Genomic DNA, 16,624 nt, shown 5'->3' on the forward strand with positions numbered 1-16,624 from the left:
TCTGCAAAGAGTAACAGCTTTACTTCTTCTTTTCCGATTTGAATTCCTTTTATTTTTTTTCTTCTCTGATTTCTGTAGCTAAAACTTCCAAAACTATGTTGAATAATAGTGATGAGAGTGGGCAACCTTGTCTTGTTCCTGATCTTAGTGGAAATGGTTTCAGTTTTTCACCGTTGAGAACAATGTTGGCTGTGGGTTTGTCATATATGGCCTTTATTATGTTGAGGTAAGTTCCCTCTCTGACTACTTTCTGGAGGCTTTTTATCTTAAATGGGTGTTGAATTTTGTCAAAACCTTTTTTTTGCATCCATTGGGATGATCATATGGTTTTTATCCTTCAATTTTTTAATATGGTGTTTCACATTGATTGATTTGTGTATATTGAAGAATCCTTGCATCCCTGGGATAAACCCTACTTGGTCATGGTCTATGATCCTTTTAATGTACTGTTGGATTCTGTTTGCTAGTATTTTGTTGAGGATTTTTGCATCTATGTTCATCAGTGATATTGGCCTGTAGTTTTCTTTCTTTGTGACATCTTTGGTTTTGGTGTAAGGGTGATGGTGGCCTCATAGAATGAGTTTGAGAGTGTTCCTCCCTCTTCTATATTTTGGAAGAGTTTGAGAAAGATAGGTGTTAGCTCTTCTCTAAATGTTTGATAGGAGTTGCCTTTGAAGCCATCTGGTCCTTGGCTTTTGTTTGTTGGAAGATATTTAATCACAGTTTCAATTTCAGTGCTTGTTATTGGTCTGTTTATATTTTCTATTTCTTCCTGGTTCAGGCTCGGGAGGTTGTGCTTTTCTAGGAATTTGTCCATTTCTTCCAGGTTGTCCATATTTTTTGGCATATAGTTGCTTGTGGTAATCTCTTATGATCCTTTGTATTTCTGCAGTGTTTGTTGTTACTTCTCCGGTTTCATTTCTAATTCTGTTAATTTTTGTCTCTCCCTTTTTTTCTTGATGAGTTTGGCTAGTGGTTTATCAATGTTGTTTGACTTCTCAAAGAACCAGCTTTTACTTTTATTGATCTTTGCTATTGTTTTCTTCGTTTCTTTTTCATTTATTTCTGATCTGATCTTTATGATTTCTTTCCCTCTGCTAACTTTGGGTTGTTTTTTTATTGTTGTTGTTGTTCTTTCTGTAATTGCTTTTGGTGTAAGGTTAGGTTGTTTCTTTGAGATTTTTCTCATTTCTTGAGGTAGGTTTTTATTGCTATAAACTTCCCTCTTAGAACTGCTTTTGCTGCATCCCATAGGTTTTGGGTCACTGCGTTTTCATTGTCATCTGTTTCTAGGTATTTTTTGATTTCCTCTTTGATTTATTCAAGTAGTCTCTTGGTTATTTAGTAGCATATTGTTTAGCCTCCATGTGTTTGTATTCTTTTTTACAAATTCTTTCCTGTAACGCATATGTAGTTTCATAGCGTTGTGGTTGGAAAAGATACTTGATACAAATTTCAAGTTTCTTAAATTTACCAAGGCTTCATTTGTGACCCAAGATATGATCTATCCTGCAGGATGTTCCATGAGCACTAGAGAAGAAAGTGTATTCTGTTGTTTTTGGATGGAATGTCCTATAAAATCAACTAAGTCCACAGTGTCTAATGTACCATTTAAAGCTTCTGTTTCCTCATTTAGTTTCATTTTGGATGATCTGTCCATTGGTGAAAGTGTGGTGTTAATGTCCCCTACTATGATTGTGCTACTGTCGATTCCCCTTTTATGGCTGTTAGCATTTGCCTTATGCACTGAGGTGCTCCTATGTTGGGTGCATAAATATTTACAATTGTTATATGTTCTTCTTGGATTGATCCCTTGATCATTATATAGCTTCCTTCTTTGTCTCTTGTAATAGTCTTTATTTTAAATTCTATTTCGTCTGATATGAGAATTGATGCTCCAGCTTCCTTTTGGTTTCCATTTACATGGAATATCTTTTTCCATCCCCTCACATTCAGTCTGTATGTGTCTCTATGTCTGAAGTGGGTCTCTTGTAGACAGCATATATATGGGTCTTGTTTTTGTATCCATTCAGCCAGTCTGTGTCTTTTGGTGGGAGCATTTAATCCATTTACATTTAAGGTAATTATCGCTATGTATGTTCCTATTCCCATTTTCTTAATTGTTTTGGGTTTGTTTTTGTAGGTCTTTTCCTTCTCTTGTGTTTCTTGCCTAGAGAAGTTCCTTTAGCATTTGTTGTAAAGCTGGTTTGGTGGTGCTGAATTATCTTAACTTTTGCTTGTTTGTAAATGTTTTAATTTCCTGTTGAATCTGAATGAGATCTTTGCTGGGTAGAGTAATCTTGGTTGTAGGTTTTTCCCTTTCATCACTTTAAATATGTCCTGCCACTCCCTTCAGGCTTGTAGAGTTTCTGCTGAAAGATCAGATGTTAACCATATGAGGATTCCCTTGTATGTTATTTGTTGCTTTTCCCTTGCTGCTTTTAATTTTTTTTTTGTATTTAATTTTTGATAGTTTGATTAATATGTGTCTTGACGTGTTTCACCTTGGATTTGTCCTGTATGGGACTCTCTGTGCTTGTGGACTTAATTGACTATGTCCTTTCCCATATTAAGGAAGTTTTCAACTATAATATCTTTAAATATTTTCTCAGTGCCTTTTTTTCTCTCTTCTTCTTTTGGGACCCCTATAATTTGAATGTTGGTGCATTTAATGTTGTCCCAGAAGTCTCTGAGACTGTCCTCAATTCTCTTCATTCTTTTTTCTTTATACTGCTCTGCCGTGGTTATTTCCATTATTTTATCTTCCAGGTCACTTATCCGTTCTTCTGCCTCAGTTTTCCTGCTAATGATTCCTTCTAGAGAATTTTTCATTTCATTTATTGTGTTGTTTATCACTGTTTGCTCTTTAGTTCTTCTAGGTCCTTGTTAAACATTTCTTGTATATTTTATTTCCAATATTTTGGACCATCTTTACTGTCTTTACTCTGAATTATTTTTCAGGTAGACTGCCTATTTCCTTTCATTTATTTGGTCTCTTGGGTTTTTATCTTGCTCCTTCATCTGCTGTGTATTTCTCTGTCTTCTCATTTTGCCCAACTTACTGTGTTTGGGGTCTCGTTTTCATAGGCTAGAGGTTCATAGTTCCCGTTATTTTTGGTTTCTGCCCCTATTGGGTGAGGTTGGTTCAGTGGGTTGTGTAGGCTTCCTGGTGGAGGGGACTGGTGCCTGTGTTCTGGTGGATGAGTCTGGATCTTGTCTTTCAGGTGGCCAGGGACACGTCTGGTGATGTGTTTTGGGATGTCTGTGAACTTATTATGATTTTAGGCAGCCTCTCTGCTAATGGCTGGGGTTGTGTTCCTGTCTTACTAGTTGTTTGGCATGGGGCATCCAGCACTGGAGCTTGCTGGCTGTTGGGTGGAGCTGGGTCTTAGCATTGAGATGGAGATCTCTGCGAGAGCTTTCGCTGATTGATATTACATGGGGCTGGGAGGTCTCTGGTGGTCCAATGTCCTGAACTCAGCTTTCCCACTCAGTGCCTCAGGCCTGACACCAGGCTGGAGCACCAAGACCCTGTCAGCCACACGGAATTATCAAGATAGTGGTCCTTGGCAAGTGAAACCACAAGATAGGAGGGTCGTGCTATGCCTGGTCCTGCTGAGCAATTTTCAGACTTCAGCTCATTTTGGCAACTGGACGACTGGTTCAGTGACGTGAGGCAGGACAGGTCCATGAGGCGGGTGGTGCTCAGCTGATGCATGGCCTGAGGGGCCCAGTTGAAGCCCTCAGGGAAGGCCAACAGTGACCAGGATTCCCACCTCCTGCAGCTGCGGCCTCTTTGGGATCTCCCTCCTGGTGTCAAATATCTCTCACTCCTGCTTTGACAGCTGTGCCTTTACCCTGAGCTTCTTCATGAGGCTAGAACTCCCTGAGGCAATGCATGAAAAGTGGGGGCCACATTCCCAAACTCTTTAATATAGGAAATTCAAAAGAAAAGTCTTTTATTTTTAAGCTTCTATATTTCAGTACTGCACAGCTGACAGGAAAGATGCCAAACATTTTCAGTGTGTCAAGTGTAAAACCCAGAATTTAGATTTTTACCTTCTCATTGAAAGCACCAAAGATAGGTGTGGCCACAAGCCATAAAGTCCTTAAATCCAGAGTACACACCTGTAGGCCATGCTCACCAACCATCTAGTTTTTCTTGGCCCTTTCTCTTTTTACCTTTCTCAATTTTTCCTCTTTAGAATTGCAGCAATTAGATTGCTAAATGTTTTTTCCTATGCTGAGAGAAATTAGTCTCTATGGAATAGCTGCACCGTGCTGCAAAATTAGGCCTAGGAACAAGGATATTGTCTACATCACCAACTAGGCGTTATGTGGAGGCTTACAGTCCTCTTGTCCTTATAAATTCATTCAGCTTCCTGAGCAGTAAAGGGTGCACATTGACTAAGGTGGATTATCTTAATCTCTGTTGACTGTTATGCATTTTTTTTCTCTTTCATATAAAGGAATACCTCTGATCTTTGAAAGAGAAGAAGCTATTAAGGAGCAGTATACCATGAGAAGATTCAGGTGTGTTAGACAAATTACATATATAATTTGATTTTACCAATTCATGTAAGACAGTTGATTCCATACTGTTGTATGTGACTCAGAAAACTTAATCCTTTCTGATAAAATAAAAACATCTGTATTTGCAAGAGATATTTGAGTGGAAATGTTGAGGAAAAATTTTTATTACTACCCAAAGAGTCCTTAATTTCTGGTAATAGAATGCTCAAGTGTATTATCAGACCATTAGTACTGAATATATTAGTAATGCAAAGACTTTCAGACATTACAGGAATGATTCAAGAAAGATTTACTGAAAATACCTTTATTGCAGAAAATGTTCATCTTTTAAAATAAAAGCATTTCCCCTGAATGACTTCACTCTACTGACAACTCTAATTGTGCAGCAGTCATTTGTATGTTTATTTCTAGGGGACCTTCTTGTACTCATGAGCTTCTGAGATTGCCTACCAGCAGTAGATGCAGACCACTTAGAGTCCTGCATGGAGAACCCTCTCAGCCAAGGTGGTTACCTGATCGAGAAGAGCCACAGGTTCAGGCCCTTCAGCATCTCCAGGGAGCAGCCAGGGTGTTCATGCCACTACAGGCTCATGACAGTGCACCTAGGCCTCTACAGGGGCAAGCCCAGGCACCTCAGCGACTACAGGGGGCAGCTCGGGTGTTCATGCCACTACAGGCTCAGGTTAAGGCTAAGGCATCTAGGCCCCTACAGATGCAAATGAAGGCACCTCCACGACTACGGAGGACAGCCTGGATGCTTATGCCACTACAGGCTCAGGTTAAGGCCCCCAGGCCTCTACAGGTACAGGCCCAGGTACCCAAAGAGCAGCAGGCTCAGGCCCAGCCCCAGGCCTCAGGAGAGCCACAGGATCTGGACCAGGTACCAGAGGAATTTCAAGGGCAAGATCAGGTACCTGAACAGCAGCAAAGGCAGGGCCATGTCCCTGAACAACAGCAGAGACAGAACCAGGTACCTGAACAGCAGCTGGAGCAGAACGGGGCACCCGAGCAGCCAGAGGTACAGGAACAGGCTGCTGAGCCTACACATGCAGAGACAGAGGCACAGGAACCTGAGTCATTACGAGTACATGCCCAGGTATTCCTGCCCCTACTGTCACAGAACCACCACGTGCTGTTGCCACTACATTTGGATACTCAGGTGCTCATTCCAGTAGAGGGGCAAAATGAAAGGTCACCTCAAGCACAGGCCTGGGCACTAGAGCCCACACAGGCAGTTGGCTCTGTTCAAGCACTGATAGAGGGACTATCAAGAGACTTACTTCGAGCACCAAACTCACATAACTCAAAGCCGCTTGGTCTACTGCAAACCCTGATGGAAAACCTGTCATCAGACGTGTTTTACTCTCATCCAGAACAAGCACGGAAGAAAAAATCAAAAGTTTCTAGTCTAAGGCAGGCATTGGCAAAAAGACTATCACCAAAGAGGTTCCGGGCAAAGTTGTCACGCAGACCTGAAGAGTTTGAGCTATCAGATTTAGAAGCCCATAGGCAAAGGCGCCAACGCAGATGGGAGGATATCTTTAATCAGCATGAGGAAGAATTGAGACAAGTTGCAAATGTAAGAGTTTCTGATATTTTTCCTAAGTCAAATATGCAGAGAAAATATGCTAGTTCATACTCAAGTGTTCCCTCTGTAAAAAACCAAATGAAATAAATATTCCTTGTCTCCCAGAGAAGATTAACTAAATAATTTGTGCTTCAAATAAATTATCCTGAAATTTCCAGATAATTGTGACAAAATTTGAGAAAGAAAAATTTGCTTGAATGACCCAGGTAATTGCTTAATATCTCTGTAGAGATATAGCTTTAATTATTAGTTAAATTTCTACCTATTATTCCCTTAGCCAATAAAGGGACGTCATATGCACATTTAAAGTTACTATACTGGATCTTTAAAAATTACTTTCATAGGTCAAAATTTCAAATATAACTCATTAAAACTAAACACAAAAACAAATTTTGTTTTGTTTCTCCAACCTCTAAGTTTATTTTGCTCTTCCTTCCCATAGAATGCTGAATGTATTATTTAAGAGAATTGCACTAGCTTTTGTACATCAGGATGTTAAAGGTCAAACTGAGAAGGAAAAGCATTTTCTAAAACATTTTGTACATGGTTACCATAAGTATGACTTGTCTCACTTATTTTTCACTCATTTTACATAATTGATGAAGTACCTGCATAGAACATGATGCAAGTTACAAATTCATCTCTGCACTCTTTTGAAATGTGGGGTGCAATATGTTAATCTCTTTATCTTATTTTGATTTAGTCAACAAAACTTCATTCTTTCAAAATTATCTAATATAAATGGATATAACTGGGCTGGAGTTGATGGATACAATCTGGCAAATCTAATCTGATCCTGAAGGGTTTGTGGGCTTCGTAAGCAAATTATAGAGGTCAAAAAGACCAGGAGAGCAGTTGTTTCCTAATACTTCATAGCATCCATTTACATAAAAGGAATCATTGTGAAGACCCTAAATTAAACCCTGGTATCAACATCCATTTACCTAATAATAATTAATGTAGTTATTACAAATGAACCTTGTCTGAACGTCTGAATAAGGGAGACTTTTGGGTTTTGTCCATTGAGTTAATTGAGCAAATACAATTTCCCTGACATGTTTAACATGAAAAAAGTTAAAAGCAACAAGAAAAGAAAGGCCCAAAAAGGGAAATGAATGTCTAGTCCCCCCAAAAATAGGAAGATAAGAAGCAAAAGAAACCAAAGAGAGAAAGGGTGGCATGAGTCTAGAATGCTGATATTTGCCTGACATTAAGGCATCTAAAATGCTAATGACTATTCCCAATGAGCCTTAGTAACAATTGGATCTAATGGGCTTTGCATTTTTTAAAAAGACTTTTATGCATTTCTGCAAGACTCATAGTATTAGTAGCATGACCCATACTTAGCGGCATTCAGTGTTTTAAACATTTATGTGAGAAGCCATTCTAAAATGGAAGAAAAAGTCACTAAATAATAGTTACTTATCCCATGACCCTAGGATCTTGTATAGGCATTCCTGCCTTTATGTGTAACTCTTAAAGAAAACATAAAGTAAAAGAAAATTATTGATTTTCTAGTCAAAGTCATAGGTCTTTTGAAATACCTGAAAATTTATTAAAGTTTAAAGACATATGTGAGTGCTTCAACTCACTAGAAGGAAAGAAAACACATACCCATTATTCTCTTTGAGTTGAAAAAATATCAGTTAGCTTAAATGGGAAAAAAGAAACTTTCCTAAACTACTAGGACTCAATCAAGAAGAAATATTTGCACTGCTGTGTTGCAGATCTTCCACTGCACAGGAGGACCAAACTTTGTAACTATAACCGCTTATTAAATGTGACAGTTTGGGGCTATGAGTTAAGCTTTAGACCAGAGATTTTTAACCTGGGTCTAATTGGTGAGTTGCAGGTGGCCGGTGATCCCCCTGAAAATACTTGCAGAGATATGTGTCTGTCTGTATGCAGTTTTCTACAGAGAATCTGTAGCATTACTCAAATTCTGAAAGGGATCCAGGACCAAAAACTATTAGAAATTACAGGCTTAAATCAATTTGAATATTTGAAAATTATTTTTTAATTGAACATTAAGATGATGGGAATTGCTCATATTATTTACAGTTTAACAAGTAAAATATTTATTTTCATTTTTGTTTCAAGGAAAAGGAAGATGAATCATCAGATAATGATGAAGTATTTCATTCGATTCAGGCTGAAGTCCAAATAGAACCATTGCAGCCATACATTCCAAATCCTAAAGAAAATGAGGTAAGTTTCTCTATATGAGTTGCTGTGACACTTATAAGTGCCTGGAACAGTGGTTCTTAAACATTTTGGCCTCAGGATGTATTTATACTCTTAAACATTGAAGACCCCAACAAGCTTTTACTTAGTTGGATTGTGTCATTCTATGTATGATGTATTAGAAATTAAAACCAAAAAATTTAAAATATTTATTACTTCATTTAAAAAGTAAGAAAACTATTAGATGTTAATATAAGAAACAAATTTTAATGAAAATAACCATTTTCCATCTTGCTTAATGGAAAACAGCTGGATTCTCATATCTGCTTCTGCATTCGATCTGTTGCCATATGTTGTTTAGGTTGAAGTATATGAGTAAAAGCTGACTTCTCACATATAGGTGGTTGGAAAAAGAGAATTTCCATAGATTTTTCAGATAATTGTGGATGTTCTTTGAAATACACCACAACTAGAGAAGTGGAGTCCAAAACCATATCAGTGAAATTTTGAATATTCAGTAATATTAAAATCCATAAGTCTGTTGTGTGCTGCGAATAGATATTTTGCTCATACACAATTTTGTATCTTCGTGCATTGGTCAGTCAGAAAATATTGGTTCACTGTATATGTAGATCTTTCCAAATATTTACACGTTTTATTTTACAACACCAAAAAATGGCATTTGTTAATATCATCAATTTCATCATAAAAATTATTGAGTATTGATAAGCTGTCAAATGCACAGTGATAGATGAGTCTAAAATTCTAATATTCAATTGAAAGCTCAATTTTATCATTGCTGACACCTAACATCAGTTGCTTTTTCCTTGAATTGATAGGCTTACTTTGTTGATTTTAAATAAAATGCCTGCCAGATACCCAAGTTGAATAACTACAGTTTGTCTCATCAGTCATTCTTCTAAGTAAAAATATTGCCCATGAAAAATTCAGTAGTTCAGCTTGTAACACAGTCGCACATACTTTTTCCCTTGATCAGTTCTATTCTGAAATGTAGTTTATGACAGAGTCTGGGTTATTTAATCTGTCACTTATTTTCTTAGATTTATGGGAATAATCAAGTCAGTCCTGGTGTCCAGGTTGACTTTTGTTTTCATGAGTTTATTAATAGATATTTAGCACATGGTATTGGTGAGGACCAAGTAGCAGTTTCAATTCCTTTGTGGACAAGGTAGTGTTATTATAGACAGCATTCCTTACAGCTAGCTATCTAAAAAATGTTTGGTCACTAAGGACAGATAGGTGGATGGGTGAAGAACTCAGGAATTCTTGCCTTACTCATAGTGAGTCATGAGTCTCATTGCTGTACTTAATTAGGACAAGGGCCCACGATCACTATATTTCCTCTTTCAAGATGCTTCACAGTAGTCCATTATAATGTATGTCATGGACAATCATCCTTCTTATTTTTTATCTTTTTAAATTTTATTTTATTTATTTATTTTTTTATACAGCAGATTCTTACTAGTTATCTATTTTATACATATTAGTGTATATATGTCAATCCCAATCTCTGAATTCATCCCACCACCACCCTGCCCCCCTTGCATTCTCCGCTTGGTGTCCATATGTTTGTTCTCTACATCTCTGTCTCTATTTCTACCTTGCAATCCGGTGCATCTGCACCATTTTAATAGATTCCACATAAATGCCTTAATATACGATATTTGTTTTTCTCTTTCTGACTTACTCTACTCTGTATGACAGTCTCTAGGTCCATCCACATCAGTACAAATGATCCAGTTTCGTTCCTTTTTATGACTGAGTAATATTCCATTTTATATATGTACCACATCTTCTTTAACCGTTTGTCTGTCAATGGGCATTTAGGTTGCTTCCAAGACCTGGCTATTGTAAATAGTGCTGCAATGAACATTGGGGTGCATGTGACTTATTTTTTATATATTTTTATGTGTTTAATTCCATATCTGTATACATACACACACAGAATGGCATGATAGATTTTTTAAAACATCCTTTACATGCAGCTGTACATAATTTTTTTAACATCTTTATTGGAGTATAATTGCTTTACAATGGTATGTTAGTTTCTGCTGTATAACAAACTGAATCAGCTGTACATAAACATATATCCACATATCTCCTCCGTCTTGCATCTCCCTCCGACCCTCCCTATCCCACCCCTCTAGGTGAACACAAAACACCAAGCTGATCTCCATGTGCTATGTAGCTGCTTTCCACTAGCTATCTATTTTACATTTGGTAGTGTATATATGTCCATGCCACTCACTCAAAACTTCCCAGCTTACCATTCCCTCTCCCCGTGTCCTCAAGTCCATTCTCTACATCTGCCTCTTATTCCTGTCCTGCCCCTAGGTTCATCAGAACCATTTTTTTTAGATTCCATATATATGTGTGAACAATCAGTATTTATTTTTCTCTTTCTGACTTACTTCACTCTGTATGACAGTCTCTAGGTCCATCCACCTCACTACAAATAAATCAATTTCATTTCTTTTTATAGCTGCATACTATTCCATTGTATACATATGCCACACCTTCTTTATCTATTCATCTGTTGATGGACACTTAGGTTGCTTCCATGTCCTGGTGATTGTAAATAGAGCTGCAATGAACATTGTGGTCCATGACTCTTTTTGAATTGTGGTTTTCTCAGGGTATATGCCCAGTAGTGGAATTGCTCGGTCATATGATACTTCTATTTTTAGTTTTTTAAGAACCTCCATATTGTTCTCCATAGTGGCTGTATCAATTTACATTAACACCAACAGTGCAAGAGGGTTCCCTTTTCTTCACACCCTCTCCAGCATTTATTGTTTGTAGATTTTTTGATGACGGCCATTCTGACCAGTGTGAGGTGATACTTCATTGTAGTTTTGATTTGCATTTCTCTAATGATTAGTGCTGTTGAGCATCCTTTCATGTTTTTGTTGGCAATCTGTCTATCTTCTTTGGAGAAATGTCTATTTAGGTCTTCTGCTCATTTTGGGATTGGGTTTTTTGTTTTTTTTGAGATTGATCTACATGAGCTGCCTGTATATTTTGGACATTAATCCTTTGTCAATTGCTTCATCTGCAAATATATTCTCCCATTCTCAGGGTTCTCTTTTGGTCTTGTTTATGGTTTCCTTTGCTGTGCAAAAGCTTTTAAGTTTCATTAGGTCCCATTTGTTTATTTTAGTTTTTATTTCCATTTCTCTAGGAGGTGGGTCAAAAAAGGATCTTGCTGTGATTTATGTCATAGAGTGTTCTGCCTATGTTTTCCTCTAAGAGTTTTATAGTGTCTGGCCTTACATTTAGATCTTTAATCCATTTTGAGTTTATTTTTGTGTATAGTGTTAGGGAGTGTTCCAATTTCATTCTTTTACATGTAGCTGTCCAGTTTTCCCAGCACCACTTACTGAAGAGGTTGTCTTTTCTCCATTGTATATATTTTCCTCCTTTATCAAAGATAAGGTGATACGTGCATGGGTTTATCTCTGGGCTTTCTATCCTGTTCCATTGATCTATATTTCTGTTTTTGTGCCAGTATCATACTGTCTTGATGACTGTAGCTTTGTAGTATAGTTTGAAGTCAGGGAGCCTAACTCCTCTGGCTCTGTTTTTCTTTCTCAAGATTTCTTTGGCTATTCGGGGTCTTTTGTGTTTCCATACAAATTGTGAAATTTTTTGTTCTAGTTCTGTGAAAAATGCTCTTGGTAGTTTGATAGGGATTGCATTGAATCTGTTGATTGCTTTGGGTAGTATAGTCATTTTCACCATGTTGATTCTTCCCAATCAAGAACATGGTATATCTCTCCATCTGTTTGTACCATCTTTAATTTCTGTCATCAGTGTCTTATACTTTTCTGCATACAGGTTTTTTGTCTCCTTAAGTAGGTTTATTCCTAGGTATTTTATTCTTTTTGTTGCAAAGGTAAATGGAGTGTTTCCTTAATTTCTCTTTCAGATTTTTCATCATTAGTGGATAGGAATGCCAGAGATTTCTGTGCATTAATTTTATATCCTGCTACTTCACCAAATTCACTGATTAGCTCTAGTAGTTTTCTGGTAGCATCTTTAGGATTCTCTATGTACATTACCATGTCATCTGCAAACAGTGGCAGTTTTACTTCTTTTCCAATTTGTATTCCTTTTATTTCTTTTTCTTCTCTGATTGCTGTGGCTAAAACTTCCAAAACTATGTTGAATAATAGTGGTGTGAGTGGGCAACCTTGTCTTGTTCCTGATCTTAGTGGAAATGGTTTCAGTTTTTCACCTTTGAGAACGATGTTGGCTGTGGGTTTGTCATATATGGCCTTTATTATGTTGTGGTAGGTTCCCTCTATGCCTACTTTCTGGAGAGTTTTTACCATAAGTGGCTGTTGAATTTTTTTGAAAGCTTTTTCTGCATCTACTGATATGATCATATGATTTTTCTCCTTCAATTTGTTAATATGGTTTATCACATTGATTGATTTGCATATATTGAAGAATCCTTGCATTCCTGGGTTAAACCTCACTTGATCATGGTGTATGAATCTTTTAATGTGCTGTTGCATTCTGTTTGCTAGTATTTTGTTGGCGATTTTTGCATCTGTGTTCAACAGTGATATTGGTCTATAGTTATCTTTTCTGTGACATCTTTGTCTGGTTTTGGTATCAGGGCGATGGTGGCCTTGTAGAAGGAGTTTGAGAGAGTTCCTGACTCTGCTATATTTTGGAAGAGTTTGAGAAGGATAGGTGTTAGCTCTTCTCTAACTGTTTGATAGAATTCGCCTGTGAAGCCATCTGGTCCTGGGCTTTTGTTTGTTGGAAGATTTTTAATCACAGTATCTATTTCAGTGCTTGTGTTTGGTCTGTTTTTATTTTCTATTTCTTCCTGGCTCAGGCTCAGGAGATTGTGCTTTTCTAAGAATTTGTCCATTTCTTCCAGGTTGTCCATTTTATTGGCATACAGTTGCTTGTAGTAATCTCTCATGACACTTTGTATTTTTGCAGTGTCAGTTTTTACTTCTCCTTCTTCATTACTAATTCTATTGATTTGAGCCTTCTCCCATTTTGCTTTATGAGTATGGCTAGTGATTTAACAATTTTGTTTATCTTCTCAAAGAACCACCATTTCATTTTACTGATCTCAGCTACTGTTTCCTTCATTTCTTTTTCATTTATTTCTGATATGATTTTTATGATTTCTTTCTTTCTGTTAGCTTTGGGGGTTTTTTTGTTCTTCTTTTGCTAACTGCTTTAGGTGTAAGGTTTGGTTGTTTATTTGAGATGTTTCTTCTTTCTTGAGGTAGGATTGTATTGCTATCAACTTCCCTCTTAGAACTGCTTTTGCTGCATCCCATAGGTATGGGCTCCTCTTGTTTTCATTGTCATTTGCTTCTAGGTATTTTTTGATTTCCTCTTTGATATCTTCAGTGATCTCTTGGTTATTTAGTAGTGTACTGTTCAGCCTCCATGTGTTTGTATGTTTCACAGGTTTTTTCCTGTAATGAATATCTAGTCTCATAGCGTTGTCGATGGAAAAGATACTTGGTAAGATTTCAATTTTCTTAAATTTACCAAGGCTTCATTTGTGATCCAAGATATGATCTGTCCTGGAGAATGTTCTGTGAAAACTTGAGAAGAAGTTGTATTCTGTTTTTTGGGGATGGAATATCCTATAAATATCAATTAAGTCCATCTTGTTTAACGTACCATTTAAAGTTTGTGTTTCCTTATTTATTTTCATTTTGGATGATCTGTCCATTGGTGAAAGTGGGGTGTTAATGTCCCATACTATGATTGTGTTACTGTCGATTTCCCCTTTTATGGCTGTTAGTATTTGCTTTATATATTGAGGTGCTCCTATGTTGGGTGCTTAAATATTTACAATTGGTATGTCTTCTTGGATTGATCCCTTGATCATTATGTAGTGTCCTTCTTTCTCTCTTGTAATAGTCTTTACTTTAAAGTTTATTTCTTCTGATATGAGAATTGTTACTCCAGCTTTCTTTTGATTTTCATTTGCATGGAATGTCTTTTTCCATCCCCTCACTTTCAGTCTGTATGTGTCCCTAGGTCTGAAGTGGGTCTCTTCTAGACAGCATATGTATAGGTCTTGTTTTTGTATCCATTCAGCCAGTCTGTGTCTTTTGTTGGAGCATTTAATCCATTTACCTTTAAGGTAGTTATTGATATGTGTGTTCCTATTACCATTTTCTTAATTGTTTTGGGTTTGTTATTGTAGGTCTTTTCCTTCTCTTGTGTTTCTTGCCTAGAGAAGTTCCTTTAGCATTTGTTGTAAAGCTGGTTTGGTGGTGCTGAATTATCTTAACTTTTGCTTGTCTGTAAAGGTTTTAACTTCCTGTTGAATCTGAATGAGGTCTTTGCTGGGTAGAGTAATCTTGGTTGTAGGTTTTTGCCTTTCATCACTTTAAATATGTCCTGCCACTCCCTTCAGGCTTGTAGAGTTTCTGCTGAAAGATCAGATGTTAACCATATGGGGATTCCCTTGTATGTTATTTGTTGCTTTTCCCTTGTTGCTTTTAAAATTTTTTTTGTATTTAATTTTTGATAGTTTGATTAATATGTGTCTTGACGTGTTTCACCTTGGATTTATCCTGTATGGGACTCTCTGTGCTTGTGGACTTAATTGACTATTTCCTTTCCAATATTGGGGAAGTTTTCAAGTATAATCTCTTCAAATATTTTCTCAGTGCCTTTTTTTCTCTCTTCTTCTTTTGGGACCCCTATAATTCGAATGCTGGTGCCTTTAATGTTGTCCCAGTGGTCTGTGAGACTGTTCTCAATTCTCTTCATTCTTTTTTCTTTATCCTGCTCTGCAGTAGTTATTTCCACTATTTTATCTTCCAGGTCACTTATCCATTCTTCTGCCTCAGTTTTTCTGCTATTGATTCCTTCTAGAGAATTTTTCATTTCATTTATTGTGTTGTTCATCACTGTTTGTTTGTTCTTTAGTTCTTCTAGGTCCTTGTTATATGTTTCTTGTATATTTTATTTCCAATATTTTGAATCATCTTTACTGTCTTTACTCTGAATTATTTTTCAGGTTGACTGCCTATTTCCTCTTTGTTTGTTTGGTCTCTTGGGTTTTTATCTTGCTCCTTCATCTGCTGTGTTTTTCTTTGTCTTTTCACTTTGCCCAACTTACTGTGTTTGGGGTCTCATTTTCACAGGCTAGAGGTTCATAGTTCCCGTTATTTTTGGTGTCTGCCCCCATTGAGTGAGGCTGGTTCAGTGGGTTGTGTAGGCTTCCTGGTGGAGGGGACTGGTGCCTGTGTTCTGGTGGATGAGGCTAGATCTTGTCTTTCTGGTGGGCAGTACCACATCTGGTGGTGTGTTTTTAGATGTCTGTGAACTTATTTTGATTTTAGGCAGCCTCTCTGCTAATGGGTGGGGATGTGTTCCTGTCTTGCTAATTGTTTGCCATAGGGTGTCCAGCACTGTAGCTTGCTGGTCATTGAGTGGAACTGGGTCTTCACGTTGTGATGGAGATCTCTGAGAGAGCTCTCGCCATTTGATATTACATGGCTCTGGGAGGTCTCTGGTGGTCCAGTGTCCTGAAATCAGCTCTCCCACCTCAGAGGCTTAGGCCTGACACCTGGCTGGAGCACTTAGACTCTGTCAACCACATGGCTCTGAAGAAAAGGGAGGAAAAAAGAAAGAAAGAAAAATAAAGTTATTAAAATAAAAAATAAAATTTATATTATTAAAAATAAAAATTAATAAAAAAGAAAGAAAGAAGAGAGCAACCAAACCGAAAAACAAATCCATCAATGATAACAAGTGCTAAAAACTATACTAAAAAAACCCCCAAAAAACCGACAGAAAGAACCCTAGGACAAATGGTAAAAGCAAAGCTATACAGACAAAATCACACAAAGAAGCATACACATACACACTCACAAAGGGAGAAAAAGGAAATATATATATATATATATATATATATATATATATATATATATATATATGTATATATAAAAAAGGGAGAGAGCAACCAAATCAATAAACAAATCTACCAATGATAATAAGCTCTAAATACTAAACTAAGATAAACATAAAACCAGAAACAAATTAGGTGCAGAAAACAAACCCTAATTCTATAGTTGCTCCCAAAGTCACTACCTCAATTTTGGGATGATTCATTATCTATTCAGGTATTCCACAGATGCAGGGTAAATTAATTTGATTGTAGAGGTTTAATCTGCTGCTCCTGTGGCTGCATGTAGAGATTTCCCTTCTCATCTTTGTTCGCACAGCTCCTGGGGTTCAGCTTTGTATTTGGCCTCACCTTTACATGTAGGTCGCCTGAGGCATCTGTACCCCACCCCG

The 16,624-nt window shown here is 37.1% G+C and overlaps 1 protein-coding gene across 3 annotated transcripts in view; it reads left to right on the forward strand.

Moving 5' to 3' along the window:
- NRK (Nik related kinase) overlaps positions 1 to 16,624 on the forward strand; it is a gene marked incomplete at both ends in the record, with an annotated part of 139,768 nt that overhangs the window by 89,439 nt on the left and 33,705 nt on the right. For all 3 annotated transcript variants that reach the window (XM_082610325.1, XM_082610326.1, XM_082610327.1), the window contains 3 exons: positions 4,470 to 4,533; positions 4,945 to 6,112; positions 8,222 to 8,329. In XM_082610325.1, the coding sequence (XP_082466451.1) occupies positions 4,470 to 4,533; positions 4,945 to 6,112; positions 8,222 to 8,329 (1,340 nt within the window). The remainder of the gene's footprint in view (positions 1 to 4,469; positions 4,534 to 4,944; positions 6,113 to 8,221; positions 8,330 to 16,624) is intronic.

This window comes from Mesoplodon mirus, assembly GCF_964341445.2.
Source record: "Mesoplodon mirus genome assembly, chromosome: X".
NCBI lineage: Eukaryota > Metazoa > Chordata > Mammalia > Artiodactyla > Ziphiidae > Mesoplodon > Mesoplodon mirus.